This window comes from Phyllobates terribilis, unplaced genomic scaffold (genome assembly GCF_046119375.1).
Source record: "Phyllobates terribilis strain yellow unplaced genomic scaffold, ASM4611937v1 Scaffold_13__5_contigs__length_258822181, whole genome shotgun sequence".
Classification (NCBI taxonomy): Eukaryota; Metazoa; Chordata; class Amphibia; order Anura; family Dendrobatidae; genus Phyllobates; species Phyllobates terribilis.
In genome coordinates, this window is record NW_027362773.1 from 101,307,446 (window position 1) to 101,331,697 (window position 24,252).

At 40.2% G+C, this 24,252-nt stretch overlaps 1 protein-coding gene across 2 annotated transcripts in view; it reads right to left on the bottom strand.

Moving 5' to 3' along the window:
• AMPD3 (adenosine monophosphate deaminase 3) overlaps positions 1-24,252 on the bottom strand; it is a 96,590-nt gene that overhangs the window by 63,793 nt on the left and 8,545 nt on the right. The window contains exons 1-2 of one of the 2 annotated variants that reach the window (XM_073658306.1): positions 16,885-17,675; positions 911-1,136 (exon numbers count right to left, since the gene is read on the bottom strand). In XM_073658306.1, coding sequence (XP_073514407.1) covers positions 911-1,136; positions 16,885-16,906 — 248 coding nt within the window. In that variant the 5' untranslated portion in view covers positions 16,907-17,675. Of the gene's footprint in view, positions 1-910; positions 1,137-16,884; positions 17,676-24,252 lie in introns of those variants that run through there. The other variant, XM_073658307.1, reaches the window with a different exon arrangement.

A 24,252-nucleotide genomic window follows, 5' to 3' on the forward strand; every position in this document is an offset into this window, starting at 1 on the left:
AAATTTCTGAGAAACAACTGCAGATATTTCTCGTACTTCTAGGCATATTATTCATGTATATACGCAAACACGAAAAACAGGAGTTTTTTGGCAAAAGTTTGACAGGATATTTTATTAGACACTTAGGACAAATTACGTACAGCAAGGAACAACCCGGCACCAAAGTTGGGCAGCATACATAAGTATATTCATGTCGATACTCATAGAAGAGTCCATAAATAAATTCATTGTCTATGCAAAATAATGTAACGGTCGTGTCAGCACATAAACACATAAATCATAATATTGCACTCATGCGGTCACATGGTCCTGATCACATTTAAACATGCATGGAAGGTCCTTTTCTGCATTCCCCTCGAGGAAGCTGTCAAATACACCACGCGAAACGCGCGTTGGGGATCTTTTCTTATTGGGCTGCTACTTTTAAGCAATGGGTAAGAGTGCAATATTATGATTTAACAAATGGTTTTATGTGTTTATGTGCTGACACAACCGTTACATTATTTTGCATAGACAATGAATTTATTTATGGACTCTGATTGTCGTATGTAGCACTTAAACAGTTATCCCACTTGGGAGTAAGCACTGCTGCACTTTTTCCATTGAGATTTCTATCTTCTATGAGTATCAACATGAATATACTTATATATGCTGCCCAACTTTGGTGCCGGGTTGTTCCTTGCTGTACGTAATTTGTCCTAAGTGTCTAATAAAATATCCTGTCAAACTTTTGCCAAAAAAATCCTGTTTTTCGTGTTTGCATATATATTAGCTTTATGGAGTGCCATAAATCTCCACTTTTCCTATATTTGGGACCTTACTCTGGTTAGAGTGGTTTTTTACAATGTACTTTATGAATATATGATTAATTATATTATTCATTTATGTACAATAACTGCGCAGGACTAACCTTTTAACGGTTTCCGCAGATTTCTGTTCTGCGATTTCCTTTTCCAGTTCTCGTTCTTTGGCCTCTTTCTGTCCAATAGGACAATCCTCGGGCACGGTAAACAGGGAAAATGCATCTTTACTGTCCTCTTCTCGAAGAACTTTTGCAAAAACTTTCTCAGCCAGAAGCCGGACTTGTTCATCCACCTCCGAAATATTGAGGCGAGGGAAGTGCCGCGGCATCTCTCCTAAAGAGACAAATAAGTTAAAATAATAAGTTCTGAGATCAAATAATTACTATAATATTATGTACAAGAATATAATTACTATAATACTGCCCCCTATGTACAAGCATATAACTACTATAATACTGCCCCTATGTGCAAGAATATAACTACTATAATACTTCCCCTATGTACAAGAATATAGCTACTATAATACTGCCCCTATGTAGAAGAATATAACTACTATAATACTGCCCCCTATGTACAAGAATATCACTACTATAACACTGCCCCCTAAGTACAAGAAAATAACTACTATAATACTGCCCGTATGTACAAGAATATAACTACTATAATACTGCCCCTATGTACAAGAATATAGCTACTATAATACTGCCCCTATGTACAAGAATATAACTACTATAATATTGCTTCTATATGCAAGAATCTAGCTACTATAATACTGCCCCCTATGTACAAGAATATCACTACTATAATACTGCCTCTATGTACAAGAATATAACTACTATAATACTGCCCCCTATGTACAAGAATATCACTACTATAATACTGCCCCTATGTATAAGAATATAACTACTATAATATTGCTCCTATATGCAAGAATCTAACTACTATAATACTGCCCCCTATGTACAAGAATATCACTACTATAATACTGCCTCTATGTACAAGAATATAACTACTATAATACTGCCCCCTATGTACAAGAATATAACTACTATAATACTGTCCCTATGTACAAGAATATAACTACCATAATACTGCTCCTATGTACAAGAATATAACTGCTATATTACTCCTCCCTATGTACAAGAATATAACTACTATAATACCGCCCCTATGTACAAGAATATAACTACTATAATACTGCTCCTATGTGCAAGAATATAACTACTATAATACTGCCCCTATGTACAAGAATATAACTACTATAATACTGCTCCTATGTACAAGAATATAACTACTATAATACTGCTCCTATGTACAAGAATATAACTACTATATTACTCCTCCCTATGTACAAGAATATAAATACTATAATACCGCCCCTATGTACAAGAATATAACTACTATAATACTGCTCCTATGTACAAGAATATAACTACTATAATACTGCCCCTATGTACAAGAATATAACTACTATAATACTGTCCCTATGTACAAGAATATAACTACTATAATACTGTCCCTATGTACAAGAATATAACTACTATAATACTGCCCCCTATGTACAAGAATATAGCTACTATATTACTCCTCCCTATGTACAAGAATATAACTACTATAATACCGCCCCTATGTACAAGAATATAAATACTATAATACTGCTCCTATGTACAAGAATATAACTACTATAATACTGCCCCTATGTACAAGAATATAACTACTATAATACTGCTCCTATGTACAAGAATATAACTACTATAATACTGCCCTCTATGTACAAGAATATAACTACTATAATACTGCTCCTATGTACAAGAATATAACTACTATAATACTGCCCTCTATGTACAAGAATATAACTGCTATAACACTGCCCCTATGTACAAGAATATAACTACTATAATACTGCCCCCTATTGACAAGTATATAACTACTATAATACTGCCCCTATGTACAAGAATATAACTACTACAATACTGCTCCTATGTACAAGAATATAACTACTATAATACTGTCCCTATGTACAAGAATATAACTACTATAACACTGCTCCTATGTACAAGAATATAACTACTATAATACTGCCCTATGCACAAGAATATAACTACTATAATACTGCCCCCTATGTACAAAAATATAACTACTATAATACTGCCCTCTATGTACAAGAATATAACTGCTATAATACTGCCCCTATGTACAAGAATATAACTACTATAATACTGCCACTATGTACAAGAATATAACTACTATAATACCGCCCCTATGTACAAGAAAATAACTAATATAATACTGCCCGTATGTACAAGAATATAACTACTAAAATACCGCCCCCTATGTACAAGAATATAACTACAATAATACCGCCCCCTATGTACAAGAAAATAACTACTATAATACTGCCCCTATGTACAAGAATATAACTACTATAATACTGCCCCCTATGTACAAGAAAATAACTGCTATAATACTGCCCCTATGTACAAGAATATAACTACTATAATACTGCCCCCTATGTACAAGAATATAGCTACTATAATACTGCCCCTATGTACAGGAATATAACTACTATAATACAGCCCCCTATGTACAAGAATATAACTACTATAATACCGTCCCCTATGTACAAGAAAATAACTACTATAATACTGCCCCTATGTACAAGAATATAACTACTATAATACTGCCCCTATGTACAAGAAAATAACTACTATAATACTGCCCCTATGTACAAGAATATAACTACTATAATACTGCCCTCTATGTACAAGAATATAACTATTATAATACTGTCCCTATGTACAAGAATATAACTACTATAATACCGCCCCCTATGTACAAGAATATAACTACTATATTACTCCGCCCTATGTACAAGAATATAACTACAATAATACCGCCCCTATGTACAAGAATATAACTACTATAATACTGCTCCTATGTACAAGAATATAACTACTATAATACTGCCCCTATGTACAAGAATATAACTACTATAATACTACCCCTATGTACAAGAATATAACTGCTATAATACTGCCCCTATGTACAAGAATATAACTACTATAATACTGCCCCTATGTACAAGAATATAACTACTACAATACTGCTCCTATATACAAGAATATAACTACTATAATACTGTCCCTATGTACACGAATATAACTACTATAACACTGCTCCTATATACAAGAATATAACTACTATAATGCTGCCCTATGCACAAGAATATAACTACAATAATACCGCCCCCTATGTACAAAAATATAACTACTATAATACTGCCCTCTATGTACAAGAATATAACTACTAAAATACCGCCCCCTATGTACAAGAATATAACTACAATAATACCGCCCCCTATGTACAAGAAAATAACTACTATAATACTGCCCCTATGTACAAGAATATAACTACTATAATACTGCCCCCTATGTACAAGAAAATAACTGCTATAATACTGCCCCTATGTACAAGAATATAACTACTATAATACTGCCCCCTATGTACAAGAATATAGCTACTATAATACTGCCCCTATGTACAGGAATATAACTACTATAATACAGCCCCCTATGTACAAGAATATAACTACTATAATACCGTCCCCTATGTACAAGAAAATAACTACTATAATACTGCCCCTATGTACAAGAATATAACTACTATAATACTGCCCCTATGTACAAGAAAATAACTACTATAATACTGCCCCTATGTACAAGAATATAACTACTATAATACTGCCCTCTATGTACAAGAATATAACTATTATAATACTGTCCCTATGTACAAGAATATAACTACTATAATACCGCCCCCTATGTACAAGAATATAACTACTATATTACTCCGCCCTATGTACAAGAATATAACTACAATAATACCGCCCCTATGTACAAGAATATAACTACTATAATACTGCTCCTATGTACAAGAATATAACTACTATAATACTGCCCCTATGTACAAGAATATAACTACTATAATACTACCCCTATGTACAAGAATATAACTGCTATAATACTGCCCCTATGTACAAGAATATAACTACTATAATACTGCCCCTATGTACAAGAATATAACTACTACAATACTGCTCCTATATACAAGAATATAACTACTATAATACTGTCCCTATGTACACGAATATAACTACTATAACACTGCTCCTATATACAAGAATATAACTACTATAATGCTGCCCTATGCACAAGAATATAACTACAATAATACCGCCCCCTATGTACAAAAATATAACTACTATAATACTGCCCTCTATGTACAAGAATATAACTGCTATAATACTGCCCCCTATGTACAAGAATATAACTACTATAATGATCTTTTTATTTAAAACTGACAACCAAATATTACAGAATAATTACATTAAAATCACAAAATAATAAATATTAAAGAAAATAAATACTGTGTTGTTACATCACTTACACAATAATATTAGATAACATTAATAAATCCCGCCACATGAATGTTCCTCCAGTTCACATTACCTGAGTTAATCTTTATATCTTTCTTATACACTGTCTTAAGACTTTCCAGGATCTTATACCTGACACTATCACAGGACAGCACCTCCTTATTGATGAGCAGGCAGCACCGTGCACACCACAAATGATAGATGGTCACCACATTTATTACATATAGTGAGCTTCGGTTATACGCCCTGAGCTCAGGCTGGAAGTCTCCGTACAGCAGCTGACCATACGACTGTCCCACCAGGTGCGGTAACTTTAGGGACAAGGACACACACTCCCATACCTGCATACTAAAAGGACACTCTAGCAGCAGATGCTCCATAGTCTCCTGTATATGGGGGCACTCTTCTCTAGGACAGGATCTGTCTGATACATTCCGGCACTTTAGGTTATCTCTGACGTACATCTTACCATGGAGCCCCAGCCACGCCACATCTCTCATATGAGTGGGAATTCTGGGATCTAGTACGTTTTTTGCAGCCTGTTTTACATCTAGACTTGGGGCGCCCCTCAATTGAACATGGACACTAAAGTGAGATGACAGCACGTTCTTATACAACTCCTTCCTACTGAGCTGCCTGACGTCCTCATATAGGATCCTCCATCTAATAACCTTACTTATTACATGGACACCATACCAAGAAACATTATTCTTTAGTCGTCCTGAGATTCTCTTGATGGGGTCCCCTACCGACCACACGGACACAAACTGCTGGATCTGGCTCTTAAACAAACAAGACCATGGCGTCTTCTCTGAATTCTTACAAAAAGAGAAATTCTTCATAAGAAACATGAGATTAAAGAAGAGCTCAGGACAGGGCATGGAGAGACCACCCTCCTTATGGGGGAGATAGACAATGTTTCTCCTGACCACATTCACTCTGTTACCCCATAAGAAGTGGAAGAAGACATTGGTAAGTCTGGGGAGTAACACATCGGGCACCGGGAACACCACACTGATATAGAGGAAGAGCGGGAGCAAGAAGGTCTTCAGCAGGCGGACCTTCTCCAGATAAGTCAGCTTCCAGTGTCTCCAGCTCTGCACCTTCTGCTCACACACCACCAGCTTCTCCTCCCAGTTCACCTTCCCATCATCTACAGCTCCAAACACTACTCCCAAAATCTTTATCTGACCCTGAACTGTTCTGAAGGGCACAGAGAAGACATCACTGACACCCCCCAACCACAACGCCTCGCTCTTCTCCATGTTCACAGAGGAGTTAGACACATTGGAGAAGGCTGTGATCTCCTGCTGTAGAGCCGCACAGTCATCTCTAGACGACACCACCACCGACACGTCATCCGCATAGGCGCAGAACTTTACATCCTCCACTGTACACTAGCAGGCGACACCTCAGCCCTGTGAAACCTCTATGATCCTGCACTTTTCTGAGGAAAGGATCCAGACTGAAAACATACAACAATGGGCTGAGAGGACAGCCCTGCCTCACCCCTGACATGATCCTGAAGGGCTCGGTCAAGTGACCATTAATCAGCGGCAGGCTTACAGCCTCCTTATACAGAACCTGCAGCCACTGCACAAACCGCACCGGGAGGCCATAGTGTAACAACACCTGGTACAGGTAGTCATGATGGACTCTATCAAAGGCTTTACACTGGTCTAAGCCCACAATATACGCCCCCACATTGTGCTGCTTAATGTACATCACAGCTTCTCTCACCAGCAGCAATAAGTCCTCTATCGTCCGACCCTTCACACCACACGTCTGGTTGGCGATGATCAGCTCACCCGCCACCTCGCTCAGCCGATAATACAAGATCTTGGCCAGGATTTTATAGTCAGTGTTTAGCAAAGACAGTGGACGCCAGTTCTTTACATCTTTTAGATTTCCCTTCTTTGCTAAGAGAACCAGAACAGATCTATACTGGGACTGTAGGAGCTTCCCTGCAGAGAGGCAATCATTATAAACCTGCACCAGGTCCGGAGCCAACAAGTCCCTGAACTCTTTGTAAAACTCGCTGGTCAGGCTGTCCAGTCCTGGGCTCTTGTTGGCCTTTAAGGAGTCAATGCTCCTCTTTACCTCATCCTCAGTTATGGGATCGGCCATACTATCTGCCTGCACCAGGTCTAACGTTGGTAGGGACACCCCCTTCAGATAGGCTTTAATGTCATCCTTATCAATATGAGCCCCTTTATACAGATCTCTATAATAATCACCAATGATCCTGTGGACTTTCTCTGGCTCTGACTGCTCCACCCCATTCTCATCTAACAAGCCAATGATCAGCTTCTTACTGACCCTGTTCTTACAGGCAATAAAGGGATCTGGATTATGGACGCCCCAACTATCAAACTGTCCCTCCGCCTTGAGAGACTTGAGGCGATCGTACTGCAGCTCCCTCATCCGCTGCTTTATATGGCTGATGCTCCGTCCATCCACCTTCTCTCCACCATTCATCCTGCTGTATAGCCGGCTGAGGTGCAGTCTCAGGGCTGTGTATCTCATATAATCCATATTACTACGTCTCCTGGCTGCTCCTACAATAAACTGCTTGATGTCACTCTTCATGATCTCCCACCACTCGGCTGTGTCATCACACATACATTGGGTGGTCCTACGCTCATTATAGAATGTGGTGAAGGCCTCTCTGAACCGAGGATCTTGGACTACAGAGCTGTTCACCTTCCAGTACCCCTTTCCACAGACCACAGCTTGGGCCAAATCCAGCGTCACACTCACCATACAATGGTCCGAATACTCCAGGGGGCTGATCCTGTACTGAGAGCATCTCACCTCCCTCTTTATATACACCCGGTCTATCCTACTGGCATTACCACCCTTATGGTAAGTGTACGTCTTACTGGTATGATGAGACCCATAGGGGTCTACTAGGTGGGCCTGCTGGACTATATTATTAAGGAACGTCTCATCATATCTTAGTTGCTTATGACTACTGGATCTGTCCACATTACAGGACACATTATTAAAGTCCCCACACAATATAAATACTTTAGATGTAAAGCAATATGGTTTCATGTGGTCAAATAGTTCCCTCCGCTCTTTCCTGGTCTGCGGAGCATAAATGTTTATCGCTCTATAATGGATGGAGTCCAATGTAAAGTCCAGCATCAGACAGCGACCCGGACAGATCTCCAGGACTCTGTCCACCTGGACATTCATGGTATTAAAGAGGACCCCCACACCGTCATTTCTCTCCAGACCGAAGGACCAGTATGACGGCCCAAGTCTCCAGTCTCTCTTAGCAGCATACACATGGGGATTGCTCTTCAGATACGTCTCCTGCAAGAAGAAGACGTCAGATCTCTCGTCAGATAAACGCTGGTAAATCGCCTGGCGCCGGCTCGCAGTCCTCACACTGTTCACATTAATGGAGCTTATTCTCAGCTGCATCCTGATCACTTGGACTTTTTAGTCTTCTTCCTCCTTCCACTGCTGTCACCTGTAGTGCCCCATCTCTTTGTGGACACGGGAGGGTCAGGATCCACCTCATCAGAGACGTTTTCGAGGATGCATGAAGGACTTTGCTCCATTTGTGACTCTTCATCTTTGTCTTCTCCCAGCACATTGTAACGTCCAGGACTTATCGCCAGCACTGGAGGCTCAGAGGTTTTCTGTACTGTTGTGACTTTTCTGGTGGGATCCACAGATGCATTTTTTCTTTTTACAGTCACAAAGCCTTCCTCATCCACACTGGACAGTGCAGGCGGACTAACTGCTTCCACAGATGTACTGGGCTGATGTTTGGATGGTTTGGTGACAGTGTTAGAACCTTGCTCTTAGGTTTTTTTTTTCCTTTGCTGGTCACATGACCTTGTTGGCCTATTTAATCCTGCTCCGCCCTTCTGGCTTTGCTGGACTTCATTGTATATCTACTTTCTAGCTAGCCTGTGCTCTGTATCTAACTCTGTTAGTTTGCTTGGTCTACGGACCTCTATGTTCTATTTGTTGTTTGTTCGTCTGTCTGCTACTATTTCTGTTAGGAGGTGTCCATTTTCCTCCTAGTCCTTAGTACTTGTAGGGATTCCTTCCCCACATCTATAGGTCTCCGTACAGACTAGCTTAGGACTTTAGCAGGTCTGATCGCAGGATCAGGTTCCCTGGTACATCGTAGGGATTCAGCTGAGTTCTATCGTAGGGACAGATCTCCTCTCTTTCCTTAGCTCTGGTAGCAGAACATAACAGACAGGCTTTCTGGACACCTTAGGCCTCTCTTTAACAACTGGCGTTTTAGGCCCTACTTTAGTGGCTGATCGAAGCTTAGGTCTTATTATATTGGCTGATGACGCTTTAGGTCTTTCTTTAGTGGCTTGTGGGCCTTTAGATGGTTCTTCAGTGGCTGGTGGTCCTAGTAGTGCAGCATCCGTTAATACATGAGACTCTGGAGCAGGTTCACTGATAATGTCACTTCTGTCCTCATCCATACCGGCTTCTGGGACAACATCAGAACCTCTGGTGACATCTTCCTGTACAACTTCTGAGGAGGTCTGGCCATTATATTTATTATGTTCTGCATGCCGGCAGTCCCGGAACGTATGCCCTAGTTCTGAGCACAGATTACAGATGACGGGTCCTGTGCATTTGTCCTTTGTATGACCTGACTGTCCACATAATGAGCACGTGATACGAGAGCAGTTTATGGCGAGATGCCGGCCCCCACATCTATGGCACAGACGTGGCTGACCAGGGTAGTAGCAGATCCCCCTCTCTGAGCCCAGGTAGAAGGAGTGCGGCAGATGTCTGGTTACACCGCTCTCTTGCATAAGCTGGATTCTTACCGTATATCCTCCATTCCATATCTGCTCCTCATCATAGATCTTGTCGGGATGACTTCTCACTATGCACTGCCGGTTCAGCCAGTGCTGCAGATCCGCCACCGCCACCACCTCAGACTGGAACAGGACAGTGGCCGTTATCTCCTGCGGCTTAGACAGCTGGATACAATGGAGGTGATCCCAGATCTCATCTTCTCTGGTGTCATTATAGATGTTCCAGAACAGATCCAGATCACACTGGAGCTTAAAGCTGATGTCATAGATCCTGCTGGATGGGATATGGATCAGAGCGTAGACCTCAGACGCATTGAACTTCATGAAGTCTTTCAGGAGAACTTTCCCAATGTAAATTCTAGATGGGATGTTCTCCTCTGGTCCTGTATATTTTATCCTTACTGCGTTTCTCCTCTGAGGCGGGGGGTTCACTGGTCTGGTGACGTTAGAAAACAGTCTCCTGAACTGATGGTCAGCAGATGGGTCAGTGCTGGAGCTTTCACCAGCCGCAGATGGGTCAGTGCCGGAGCTTTCACCAGCCGCAGATGGGTCAGTGCCGGAGCTTTCACCAGCCGCAGGTGGGTCAGTGCCGGAGCTTTCACCAGCCACAGGTGGATCAGTGCTGGAGATCTCCACCGCTGCTGGAGGATTAGTGCTGGAGCTCTCCCTAGCTCCATGATTACTGACACCTGACTGTGCTGCAACAACACCCAGATCTACTACTGATGGTTGCACAGTATTGTCTCCATTCACTGACATGGAGGGTTCAGAGTCCATTACCCCTGCAGTGTGGTCTCCATCCGCTGACATACATGACATAGAGTCCATCACTACTGATTGCTGCACAGTATTGTCTCCATTCACTGACATGGAGGGTTCAGAGTCCATTATAATATTTGTATTATCTGTTGCAGACAGACATTCACTAGCACCAGTGAGCGGGGTCTCACTCACAGCGCTAAGGGGGGTCTCACTCACAGTATCAGTACAGGGTGCACTTTCTTTCTCACTCTCAGCAGCTGAGCTCACTTCATTGCTGCATACAGAGGTCACTGCAGTTAACCCCTCGTTTGCTGGCACACTTTCCTCTGCCGCACTTTCTGGTGTCTCGGACCCCTCACATTGTGCCCCTGATATCAGCGCTGCACTTCTCACTGGGCTTCCTTGCTCCACAATGCTGTACACAGTTTTATATTTAATGTCCTTATTCCCAATAAAGCGTTTTCTGCTCACAGTCTGGGCTCTGGATTCTTTCTTTTTCTCTTTAGCCCAAGTCTCCTTTCTGGGCACAGAGATTAAACCTTTCTCCAGTTTTTCTTTCCTGATCAGCAGCTCTCGGCTGCAATCATCCAGACACTCGCACTTCATCAGCTTTACCTTAGGATCAGTCTCTTTCTTAATTTCTTCTTTTAGTTTGCTGATATGCAATTCCAGCTTAAATATACTTTGCCTTGTTACTTTAGCATTTAATCCTCCAACATAACAAGCAGGTTTAGAAGACTCACCAGCCACCATCTCCAGCTTTCCATTACCATCAGATGCATGTTGCAGGCCAGACTCCAGACCAGGGGCTTTCCCTGGATCATCAACCCAGCTCCCCTCCCCTCCACCTGGGTCAGAAGCCATGCCTCCGCCCTGCTGAGAGCTCACAAGCACACGTCTATCCTCTCCTATGGACAAGAATAGAACTACTATAATACTGCCCCTATGTACAAGAATATAACTACTATAATACTGCCCCCTATGTATAAGAATATAACTACTATAATACTGCCCCTATGTACAAGAATATAACTACTATAATACTGCCCCCTATGTACAAGAATATAACTACAATAATACCGCCCCCTATGTACAAGAAAATAACTACTATAATACTGCCCCTATGTACAAGAATATAACTACTATAATACTGCCCCTATGTACATGAATATAACTACTATAATACTGTCCCCTATGTACAAGAATATAACTACAATAATACCGCCCCCATGTACAAAAATATAACTACTGTAATACTGCCCTCTATGTGCAAGAATATAACTGCTATAATACTGCCCCCTATGTATAAGAATATAACTACTATAATACTGCCCCTATGTACAAGAATATAACTACTATAATACTGCCCCCTATGTATAAGAATATAACTACTATAATACTGCCCCTATGTACAAGAATATAACTACTATAATACTGCCCCTATATACAAGAATATAAATACTATAATACTGCCCCCTATGTACAAGAAAATAACTACTATAATACTGTCCCTATGTACAAGAATATAACTACTATAATACTGCCCCCTATGTACAAGAAAATAACTGCTATAATACTGCCCCTATGTACAAGAATATAACTACTATAATACTGCCCCCTATGTAGAAGAATATAACTACTATAATACTGCCCCTATGTACAAGAATATAACTACTATAATACTGCCCCCTATGTACAAGAATATAACTACTATAATACCGTCCCCTATGTACAAGAAAATAACTACTATAATACTGCCCCTATGTACAAGAATATAACTACTATTAGGCTGAGTTCACACGATGCGTTTTTAATGCGTTTCCGCGGCATTTTTGCAGTTGCGTTAACGCCGCGGAAACGCATTAAAAACGCATGGTAGAAGGGCAGCAATGTTCCCCAATTGAAATCCGCATGTGCTGTGCCCATGATGCGGATTTTTCCGCAGCATAAACGCTGCGCTCAAAAATCCGCAGCATGTCAATTAATTTTGCGGAAACGCTGCTTTTTTGGCGCCATTGACTTGCATTAGACCGCATGGAATCCGCATCACTGTATATGTTGATGCGCTTTTCATGCGGTCTAATGTGCGGATGGTACCCGGGTGTGGAGGAGAGGACTCTCATCCAGACCCAGGTACCATTAAAAAAAAAAGAATAAAATAAAAAATATATATATATACTCACCTTCTGACGGCAGGCGCAGCACTCCTGCTTGGTTCCCCGCACTTCGCGGTTGAATGAAGAAGGACCTTCGCTGACGTCAGAGTCATGTGACGGGTCACGTGACACTGATGTCAGCAGGTCCTTCAGTCTTCACTGCCGGTAGCCTGGACCGAGCGAAGCAGGACACCGGTTGCCATCAGAGGGTAAAGTATATATTTATTTTTTATTTTTTGACATTCACACACTATATATGCCGGTTGCATGGATTTATATAGTGTGAAGTTGACAAGCACTTTCCAAGTGATGCTAAAATCGCTTGGGAAGCGCTTGTCAACCCGCATGCGGAAATGAAAGTGAAGACCGCTTCATTTCCGCATGTCCCTGGCAGGAAACCGCATGTACAATCCGCATGCGTTTTTTCCTGCCAGGGAGATGCAGAAATGCTCAGGAAAAAATCCTGAGCATTTCTGCATCGTGTGCACGTACCCTAATACTGCCCCCTATGTACAAGAAAATAACTACTATAATACTGCCCCTATGTACAAGAATATAACTACTATAATACTGCCCCTATGTACAAGAATATAACTACTATAATACTGCCCCTATGTACAAGAATATAACTACTATAATACTTCCCTCTATGTACAAGAATATAACTACTATAATACTGCTCCTGTGTACAAGAATATAACTACTATAATACTGCCCCCTATGTACAAGAATATAACTACTATAATACTGCCCCTATGTACAAGAATATAACTACTATAATACTGCCCCCTATGTATAAGAATATAACTACTATAATACTGCCCCCTATGTACAAGAATATAACTACTATAATACTGCCCCTATGTACAAGAATATAACTACTATAATACTGCCCCCTATATACAAGAATATAAATACTATAATACTGCCCCCTATGTACAAGAATATAACTACTATAATACTGCCCCCTATATACAAGAATATAAATACTATAATACTGCCCCCTATGTACAAGAAAATAACTACTATAATACTGCCCCTATGTACAAGAATATAACTACTATAATACTGCCCCCTATGTACAAGAAAATAACTACTATAATACTGCCCCTATGTACAAGAATATAACTACTATAATACTGCCCCTATGCACAAGAATATAACTACTATAATACTGCCCCTATATACAAGAATATAACTACTATAATACTGCTCCTATGTACAAGAATATAACTACTATAATACTGCCCCTATGTACAAGAATATAACTACTATAATACTGCCCCTATGTACAAGAATATAACTACTATAATACTGCCCCTATGTACAAGAATATAACTACTATAATACTGCCCCCTGTGTACAAGAATATAACTACTATAATACTGCTCCCTATGTACAAGAATATAACTACTATAATACAGCCCCCTATGTACAAGAATATAACTACTATAATACAGCCCCTATGTACAAGAATATAACTACTATAATACTGCCCCCTATGTACAAGAAAATAACTACTATAATACTGCCCCTATGTACAAGAATATAACTACTATAATACTGCCCCTATGTACAAGAATATAACTACTATAATACTGCCCCTATATACAAGAATATAACTACTATAATACTGCCCCTATATACAAGAATATAACTACTATAATACTGCTCCTATGTACAAGAATATAACTACTATAATACTGCCCCTATGTACAAGAATATAACTACTATAATACTGCCCCTATATACAAGAATATAACTACTATAATACTGCTCCTATGTACAAGAATATAACTACTATAATACTGCCCCTATGTACAAGAATATAAGTACTATAATACTGCCCCTATGTACAAGAATATAACTACTATAATACTGCCCCTATGTACAAGAATATAACTACTATAATACTGCCCCCTGTGTACAAGAATATAACTACTATAATACTGCTCCCTATGTACAAGAATATAACTACTATAATACAGCCCCCTATGTACAAGAATATAACTACTATAATACAGCCCCCTATGTACAAGAATATAACTACTATAATACAGCCCCCTATGTACAAGAATATAACTCTTAGATTTTTACCGTGAAGCTTTTCTTCCTATTGTCTCCATGTATTATACAGAGGTCTGATATGTAAATATATGGAAATTAAAAGCTGATACAACATAAGAAGTATCATTTAATAAGTGGAGCTCTCTATTCTGTTTGTTATCAGGATGTTTCATCAATGTTTTCTTTCCATTATTTCATCATTCATTTGCATTATTTCTCTCGTACTTCATCTCTTAAAGTGACAGAGAAGCCTACAGTCAGGTTTATTAACGTTTTATGGACCCTAAAATGTTTTAAAAACATTTCTGCAGGAAATTAAAGCCATAATGTAACTTTATCATGGAGAACTAGCCTTACAAAGCTAAGTCAACATATAGCAGTGATAATACATTTTTTGTAGAGGATTTGCACAAACATGATACGGAGTCAACATTATACAAAACAAAGTCAACATTACCCAAGCAGCGCCTACCTTCTCCAGTGATAAGGTTAGAAAGAAAGCCAAACAATACACTTTATTCAGCGGAGTATACAATGTAGGACATCAGAGAAAAACGTGATCAAAGCTCACCCAAGCCATGAATACATTTTTCCGACTGGTTCAACTAGTTCCAGTTTTTTTTCTTTACAACCAATGGAGCCACTTATATTATGAATGAGGTTATATAGTTTTCATTGTACTCAGTAACCCAACGTTTTATCTCCCAGACCTTTGGGTCCTCATGATTATGGCCAAATCTTAAAGATATGACCATTGGTCCTCAAGCACTATCAGTATGGCTGAAGAAGGGCCATATTTAAAGTCAGGGGTAGTTTGCTGTGAGATATTTATTTAAATTGTACTTAAAAAGTTGCAAAATAAATGGCATCATGTGCACCATAATTAAAAAGGAAGGAACGATACATTAGAATTATTTTAACATGAATAAGATGGAAGCTGGTCACTTGATTTTTAGACTGGGCAAATACATCAAGTTCACGGACTTCGTGCATTTTGGCACCACCTATGTGAACACCGACGCTAACCATGCAAATGCTTCTCTTACCTAAATAAAAATGATGTCCCCATAAATTGACACCACTGCATATATGTGAATGCAATGGGATCTGGTGACATCACGACGTTGTCTCATTTGAACCAATCATAAATATTAGCCACACCTTAAAAATGTCTGCCTCCACGGTGAGCACTATCTATGGGTCAGCTCTGCTTGTGACATCTAAATATGTGATCTGGAAAGGTAGGGAGGCTATGGGGTCAATCACGAGCCCCCGGCCAAAAATTCTTGCTACCGTCTCGTTCACCCTACTTTTGGAGCTTGCTTCGGATTACGGGTCTTTGAATTTGGATGCAAAGAGTTGCCATAAACATGTGGCCATGTGACACTGAACATTAACATCCCCAGAGATGACTTTTGAAATTCACTTCAAATTTACAATTTTATGGAAAGTGATATATAATATACAGATCCACAGGGGATGATGTTGGCAATGACCCAGGTACTCTGTCACACAACCCCTTTGCATATAACAAGCAGCTGCCTATCTCCGAGTCCGAGGAATATTGCTCCACACCATGACTTGCTGTTTACATCAGAAATGAAGGGGGAAAGAGCTCAGTTACCCAACAGGAACAAAACAACATGCCCAGGAAATTATTCAAGTGTCAAAATATTAAAATTCCGGAACAGAAAGAGGAAGTTGAAAGTTCTTTAAACTGTTAATTGTATCTAATTCTTCCTAAAATAGACATTTTACAAGAAAAATTTGAAAACTAAATTTAAAACCAAAGCTAGAAAAATATGAATAAGAATAATAAATGAATAAATATTACAGTAAAACAATGTACATACCTATTGTTCCAGGGACTGCCATGGGTCCTGCGCAAAGGCCACTTTTCCAAGATGAATATGTCCAAGGCAGACTTAGTAAATATGATATAACAGTGATTTCAGGATATCAAGTTCAGAATTATTTTAGGAAAGGCAAATTTTTGGTCCAGCGAGGCAGAGCATGCTAGTTAAAAAAAAATCTAAAGCTGATGTATTATTTTTTATGGATGCTGAGCCAAGAGGTGTAGGATCCAAACTCCTACCCAAAATGGATCAGCTCAGTCTTATGGGACCTGCTTGCTCTCAGTAAGTGAGTCCAGCTCTTTGGAGCCAAGATCTTGAATATCGTAGGTTAGGTTGTTCCTGTGTGACCTAAGTTTAAGAACTCAAACCTAGGAGGTTTTGGTCCACAGTAAGTGAACTCAGTCCTAAAGAACCCAAGTCGTGGTTCACAGAAGATAAATTCAGTCCTGGGGATCCTTTGTTCTAGTCCACAGTAGATTGGCTTAGTGTTGAAGGACTTGAGTCCAGTAGATGAGCTCAGTCCTTAGGGACCTGAACACAGAGTATGTGAGTCTTTGAGATGCTTCTCTGATGCTTTCCTTCCTCTATCGCCTCTTGGTGTGAGCTCAGCTCTTACTGCCTGGATGTTTTGATCTGAGACAACTATATAAGATGGGTCATGCCGAGAAATATGAAGACTAAGAACAAGACACCAAAGAGGAGGTCTGAATCTGATGACAGATTAACATCTCTCGCATCTACGAAGGGAAGTATTTTTAGAGCAGATTATGGGATCTGTTTTTGCTCCTCCAGTAACTCTACTGTATGGTGTTTTTATAAGTCACCGCTACACGTCACTGGTAGAGACACCTGTTTAGCATAAGTGTCACATTGGTTCACATGTCACAAACACTGCTGCATTGTCTAGATAACTCTTGTCTGACTCAGGGAACGAGGATCTTGTGGAGGATCACAAGGAGGAGCAGCGAGCACGAAAGACCTCACAAAATGCAGTCTGAGAACACAAAATTCATACATTTGGCAGCAAAAAAAGAAAAATAAATATATCTTGTGGCCACAAAATTTTAATATACTGATGCAAAAAATCATTATTTGAGCACAAAATAAATATTTTTGTAAAGGTATCTTTTATTTGCACAATTTTGGCAATTGTGTACTAGCAAAAAAAAAAAAATTTGTGCCAACACAAGTTCATTAAAAAATAGAAAGTCGTATTTTGCGGTAATAAAAAGTCAGAAAATTAATCTTAAAGTTCTTCATTTTTTTTTTCTACTTGTAATAATGCCATAATTTTTTTTTTACAAGCGTTTTTAGAGGTGTTTTTTGTTACTGTGTAACATATTTTTATTGCATTCTTCATGTCTTATAAAGAAGCCAGATAAAAACAAACCCAGAGCATACTGTATATAGAAGGAATGGCGTTTATGCCAGAAACTGATGTAAGAAAAATTGCAAATTATGTTGCATGCAGTTGAACTTCATAATTTGCAAATTTTAAAACTTTTTCTGCCATTTACACTACTTTTTAGAAAAGTGAGCGAAATCAAGTAGAAGCGGGCAAAGGCCACTGAGGCCAAACACATTTACTATAGTTTAAGCCAGAAAGTGAAATAAAGTAGAGTATTAACTAGCCTATGGATGGAGTACATTTATAATTGTGGCACATGCACCCAATTTATTAATAGAATCTTAATGATTCAGGTGCATCTTACCCCAGAGTGTTTTTTTACTAAAAATGGCGTAAAGTACGTCCTACACTGTGTTTTACGACTAAACTCGACCGAAAAGCCATTAGCCTGATGAAGAGACCTGCGCAGTCTCGAAAGCTTGCAACTTGTTACCATCTTTTCAATTAGCCATTAAAAGGTATCAACCACTGAGGACTCTCAAATCTAAATATTTTTCCACCACAAAGCCAAAAATTAAAATGTGCTCTATATAGTGTTTTCTATTGCACTGTAGGTTCAAAGTAATATCTGGTTGCAGTGTTTTTAGCCAAGAAGAAGACGCACATTCTGCTGAAGTGTATTGTGGTGCATAGGCCCGTCAGCTCCCTGCACTGCAATACACGCTACCGGCTAATCAGAGGCCGGAAGCTAGCATCAGCGCGCCCGTCAAACGCAATGAATGGCAGTGAGGTTATGTGCCGCTCGTGGCTGACACGCTGAAATCAGTTGCAGGCTATAGAAGAGAACGCCTCATGTCGTGGGAGCAGAGGAAGGTAAGGAGAATTGTTTATGTTTTTTAATGTGTTGGAAAAGAACTGCAGAATGGACATTACACCAGGAAGGGGCCCAGGGTGGGAGATATTATACAATGAAGGGGTCCATGATAAAGGACATTCTACCAGCAAAGGGCCAAGGATGGGGGAAATTATTATAGGACGGGGGACATTCTACCAGGAAGGGGCCCAGGATGGGGGGGACATTATACCAGGAAGGGCTCAAGGATAGGAGAGAATATTATAGGATGGGTGATATTTGACCAGGAAGGGGCCCAGAATGGGAGACATTACACCAGGAAAGGGTGCAGGATGGGGGACATTATACCAGGAACGGCTCCAGGATGGGGGAGATTATTATACAGTACAGACCAAAAGTTTGGACACACCTTCTCATTTAAAGATTTTTCTGTATTTTCATGACTATGAAAATTGTACATTCACACTGAAGGCATCAAAATTATGAATTAACACATGTGGAATTATATACTTAACAAAAAAGTGTGAAACAGCTGAAAATATGTCTTATATTCTAGGTTCTTCAAAGTAGCCACCTTTTGCTTTGATGACTGCTTTGCACACTCTTGGCATTCTCTTGAAGAGCTTCAAGAGGTAGTCACCAGAAATGGTCTTCCAACAATCTTGAAGGAGTTCCCAGAGATGCTTAGCACTTGTTGGCCCTTTTGCCTTCACTCGGCGGTCCAGCTCACCCCAAACCATCTTGATTGGTTTCAGGTCTGGTGACTGTGGAGGCCAGGTCATATAGCGTAGCACCCCATCACTCTCCTTCTTGGTCAAATAGTCCTTACACCACCTGGAGGTGTGTTTGAGGTCATTGTCCTGTTGAAAAATAAATGATGGTCCAACTATACGCAAACCGGATGGAATAGAATGCCGCTGCAAGATGCTGTGGTAGCCATGCTGGTTCAGTATGCCTTCAATTTTGAATAAATCCTTAACAGTGTCACCAGCAAAGCACCCCCACACCATCACACCTCCTCCTCCATGCTTCACGGTGGGAACCAGGCATGTAGAATCCATCCGTTCACCTTTTCTGTGTCGCACAAAGACACGGTGGTTGGAACCAAAGATCTCAAATTTGGACTCATCAGACCAAAGCACAGATTTCCACTGGTCTAATTTCCATTCCTTGTGTTCTTTAGCCCAAACAAGTCTCTTCTGCTTGTTGCCTGTCCTTAGCAGTGGTTTCCTAGCAGCTAATTTACCATGAAGGCCTGCTGCACAAAGTCTCCTCTTAACAGTTGTTGTAGAGATGTGTCTGCTGCTAGAACTCTGTGTGGCATTGACCTGGTCTCTAATCTGAGCTGCTGTTAACCTGTGATTTCTGAGGCTGGTGACTCGGATAAACTTATCCTCAGAAGCAGAGGTGACTCTTGGTCTTCCTTTCCTGGGGCGGTCCTCATGTGAGCCAGTTTCTTTGTAGCGCTTGATGGTTTTTGCAACTGCACTTGGGGACACTTTCAAAGTTTGCCCAATTTTTCGGACTGACTGACATTTATTTCTTAAAGTAATGATGGCCACTCGTTTTTCTTTACTTAGAATTTGTATTATGGCAAGAAAAAAGCAGCTAACAGTCTATTCAGTAGGACTATCAGCAGTGTATCCACCAGACTTCTGCACAACACAACTGATGGTCCCAACCCCATTTATAAGGCAAGAAATCCCACTTACTAAACCTGACAGGGCACACCTGTGAAGTGAAAACCATTTCCGGTGACTACCTCTTGAAGCTCATCAAGAGAATGCCAAGAGTGTGCAAAGCAGTCATCAAAGCCAAAGGTGGCTACTTGGAATAACCTAGAATCTAAGACATATTTTCAGTTGTTTCACACTTTTTTGTTAAGTATATAATTCCACATGTATTAATTCATAGTTTTGATGCCTTCAGTGTGAATGTACAATTTTCATAGACATGAAAATACAGAAAAATCTTTAAATGAGAAGGTGTGTCCAAACTTTTGGTCTGTACTGTAGGAAGCAGGATATTATACCAGGAAGGGGCCCATGATGGTGGACAAATTACCAGAAAGGGCTCCAGGATGGGGGAGATTATTATAGGATAGGGACATTATACCAGGAAGGGGCTCAGGGTGGGAGACATTATACCAGGAATGGACTCAGAATGGGGACATGATACCAGGAAGGGGCTCAAGATGTGGACATGATACCAAAAAGGGGCTCACGATGGGGGACATTATACCAGGAAGGGCTCCAGGATGGGGGAGATTATTATAGGATGCAGGACATTATACCAGGAAGGGACCCATGATGGGGGACATTATACCAGGAAGGGGCCCATGATGGGGGACACTATACCAGAAAGGGCTCCAGGATGGGGGACAATATTATAAAATGGGGACATTATACCAGGAAGGGGCTCAGGATGGGGACATGATACCAGGAAGGGGCTCAGGATGGGGGACATTATACCAGGAAGGGGCCATATAATGGCACAAAAATCTCTACAAAAATTGATTAATAGATTAATTGATTGATTTTTAAAAAATAAATATACAATACATTGCTTATTAAAAAGGCTGAAAGTTGCCTTCATGGCCCAGCACGAAGTTACATATTTTAACATACGCTCAGACTGAAGTTCAGAAGAGGATTTTGTGGATCTTTTTTTTCTCTCAAATAACAATTTTATTTTTTGCTAACACATTTTTTCGGGAATTCTTTGTTAAACATCCACAGTGTTTGTAGGCAATTAAGGAAATATACATTTTTTGCAGGATAGATCATGGTGCTGATTCATTCTACCATCTTAGTAAGAAGAGGGTCTATTCCGAGCTCACCTTACTTCTCCTTGAAGGAGTGAAGGTTGTTGGTTTGGTACTCCTACTATTCTTGGTCCCACCCAACCCCAGACGAATGGGGCTCCTTACATCACAGACCTCATGGCCTCATCTACAAAACACTCTTGAACTTATGTTACAATTTTGTGTTTGTAAACATGATTGTTATTCTGTAATTTGTTAAGTCACAAAACATCTGTGAAGTCATCACATTTTACTGCAGGATGACAGGTCTAGGTCCGTAAACACACAGCAGATTTCTGTTTGTCGGATCCAGTGCTGGTTACACTTAGGGCTGCAGGTTACACTGACATCTCAGCGACACATTGCAACATTGGATATGATGATTTTTTTCTGGTGTTGCTTTGGGATCTGCAACACAGAGTCACAAATGTTTCTAAATGTGTTGCATTTTCTGTCGCAGGTTGCAAGTCGCATGTGAGATACTTGCCGTAGACTTCAATGCAAGTCGCACGCAACATGTGACTTATCTACAATTTGGTTGTTTTATTAACAGCAAAATCACAGTGCTAAAATATTCCCTCAATAGCAAGTAGCATGAATGTTTTTGTCTAGCGACTTTTTAGAGAGTTGCTGTCACGCGACACATATCGCCGTGTACCCTCAGGCTAAGGGCTTGCTGCCACTTGTGATGAAATCGGACTAATTCAATCTGATAAAAAAATCATATTGCATTTGGACCAATCGTATTCTTTTACAGGGGACATGGGCTTCAATGAATTAGGTGAATATAACTGTGTTTTTTAATTTGTATTTCAATAAAGGACTCTGTGTCATTATTTCAAATAAAAAAGATATTCCATTTGTCCCTTGACGCGTCTAGCTCTGCTACATCTTGAAGTCTTGCTGAATGGTTGCAGGATGCAACCATTCAGCCTGACATGCAGCAGAGTCACTGAGGTGAACTCTGTTCACCACAATGACGTTAGCACGAGCACCGTGGGAAAGTTCTCATGGCACTCGCGCTGATGTCATTGAGGTGAAGGGAGTTTATTGGCTCTGAACTCCGCTCACCTTATTTCCGTCACCGTGGGTCACTTGGCTATGCTAGCACGTGCAGCTCAGTGTCTCTGCTGCATGTCAGGTTCAATGATCACATCATGCAACCATTCAGCCTGCCATGTAGATGTAGCAAGCTAGACGTGTCCAAGGATAAATGGATTATCTTCTCGTCAAATAGGTGAGGAATATTGTGGTTTATTATTTTTTGTCTTTTACAAAGGACATTGGCATCGGAGGATTATCTTCACTTCGGACAGGTAAGGATTATGTTGGTTTATTATTTTTATTCTTTTACAGGGGACATGGGCTTCAGTGGATTAGACGTAAAGGTGAATATAACTGTGTTTTTTATTTGTATTTCAATAAAGGACTCTGTGTCATTATTTCAAATAAAGGACTTTATTCTGTGTGTTTTTTATTTAGAATTTGACTATGGGGTTAGTAATGGGGGCATCTTATAGACACCTCTCCATTACTAACCCCTTGCCTTGATGTCAGCTGCCAATATAAAGCTGACATCAACCCCAATACTATTACCCCACTTGTCAATCCACCAGGGAAAGTGGGCAGAGCGGAGGCTAAGCACCAGAATTGGTGCATCTTATGGATGCACCTTTTCTGGGGCGGCTGAGAGCTGATGTTTTTAGTCTGGGAGGGGGCCAATATCCATGGCTCCTTCCTAGGCTATCAATATCAGCTCACAGGTGTCTGCTTAGCCTTTGCTGGTTGTTGAAATAGGGGGGACCCCACGTCATTTTTTTGGGGGGGTCCCTCATTTTAATAACCACTAATGTAAAGGCTAAGTATACAGCTGTGAGCTCATGTTAATAGCATGGGTATTACCCTCTTCCCAGGTTATAACCATCAGCCCCCAGCTGTCTGCTTTCCCTCTGCTGGTTAATAAAATTTCGGGGGACCCCACGCCATTTTTTTCAAAATATGATTCTGTGCTCATCTGTGCTTTTTTTTCAGCTCGAATCGGATAGAGATCGCATTGAAAAAAATTGCAGCATGCTGCGAGTGGATGCAAATTTTGGATCGCAATCACCAATGTAAGTCAATGGGTGTGAGAAAAAAATTGCATGGCACTAGGACCATGCGTGTGCCGTCTGATTTTTACACACCCATCTCATAGAAAACCCGACATTTCATCTGCCGCGTACAGTAAAATCACAGCGTGACAAGTCAGAATAGAATAGATAGAATAGATATTCATTCATATAATAGATAGAAAGATGTCAGTGACATATAATTAGTACAGTGCAAGTGTAGCTTAATGTGCATTTATTTTATTCATTAAAA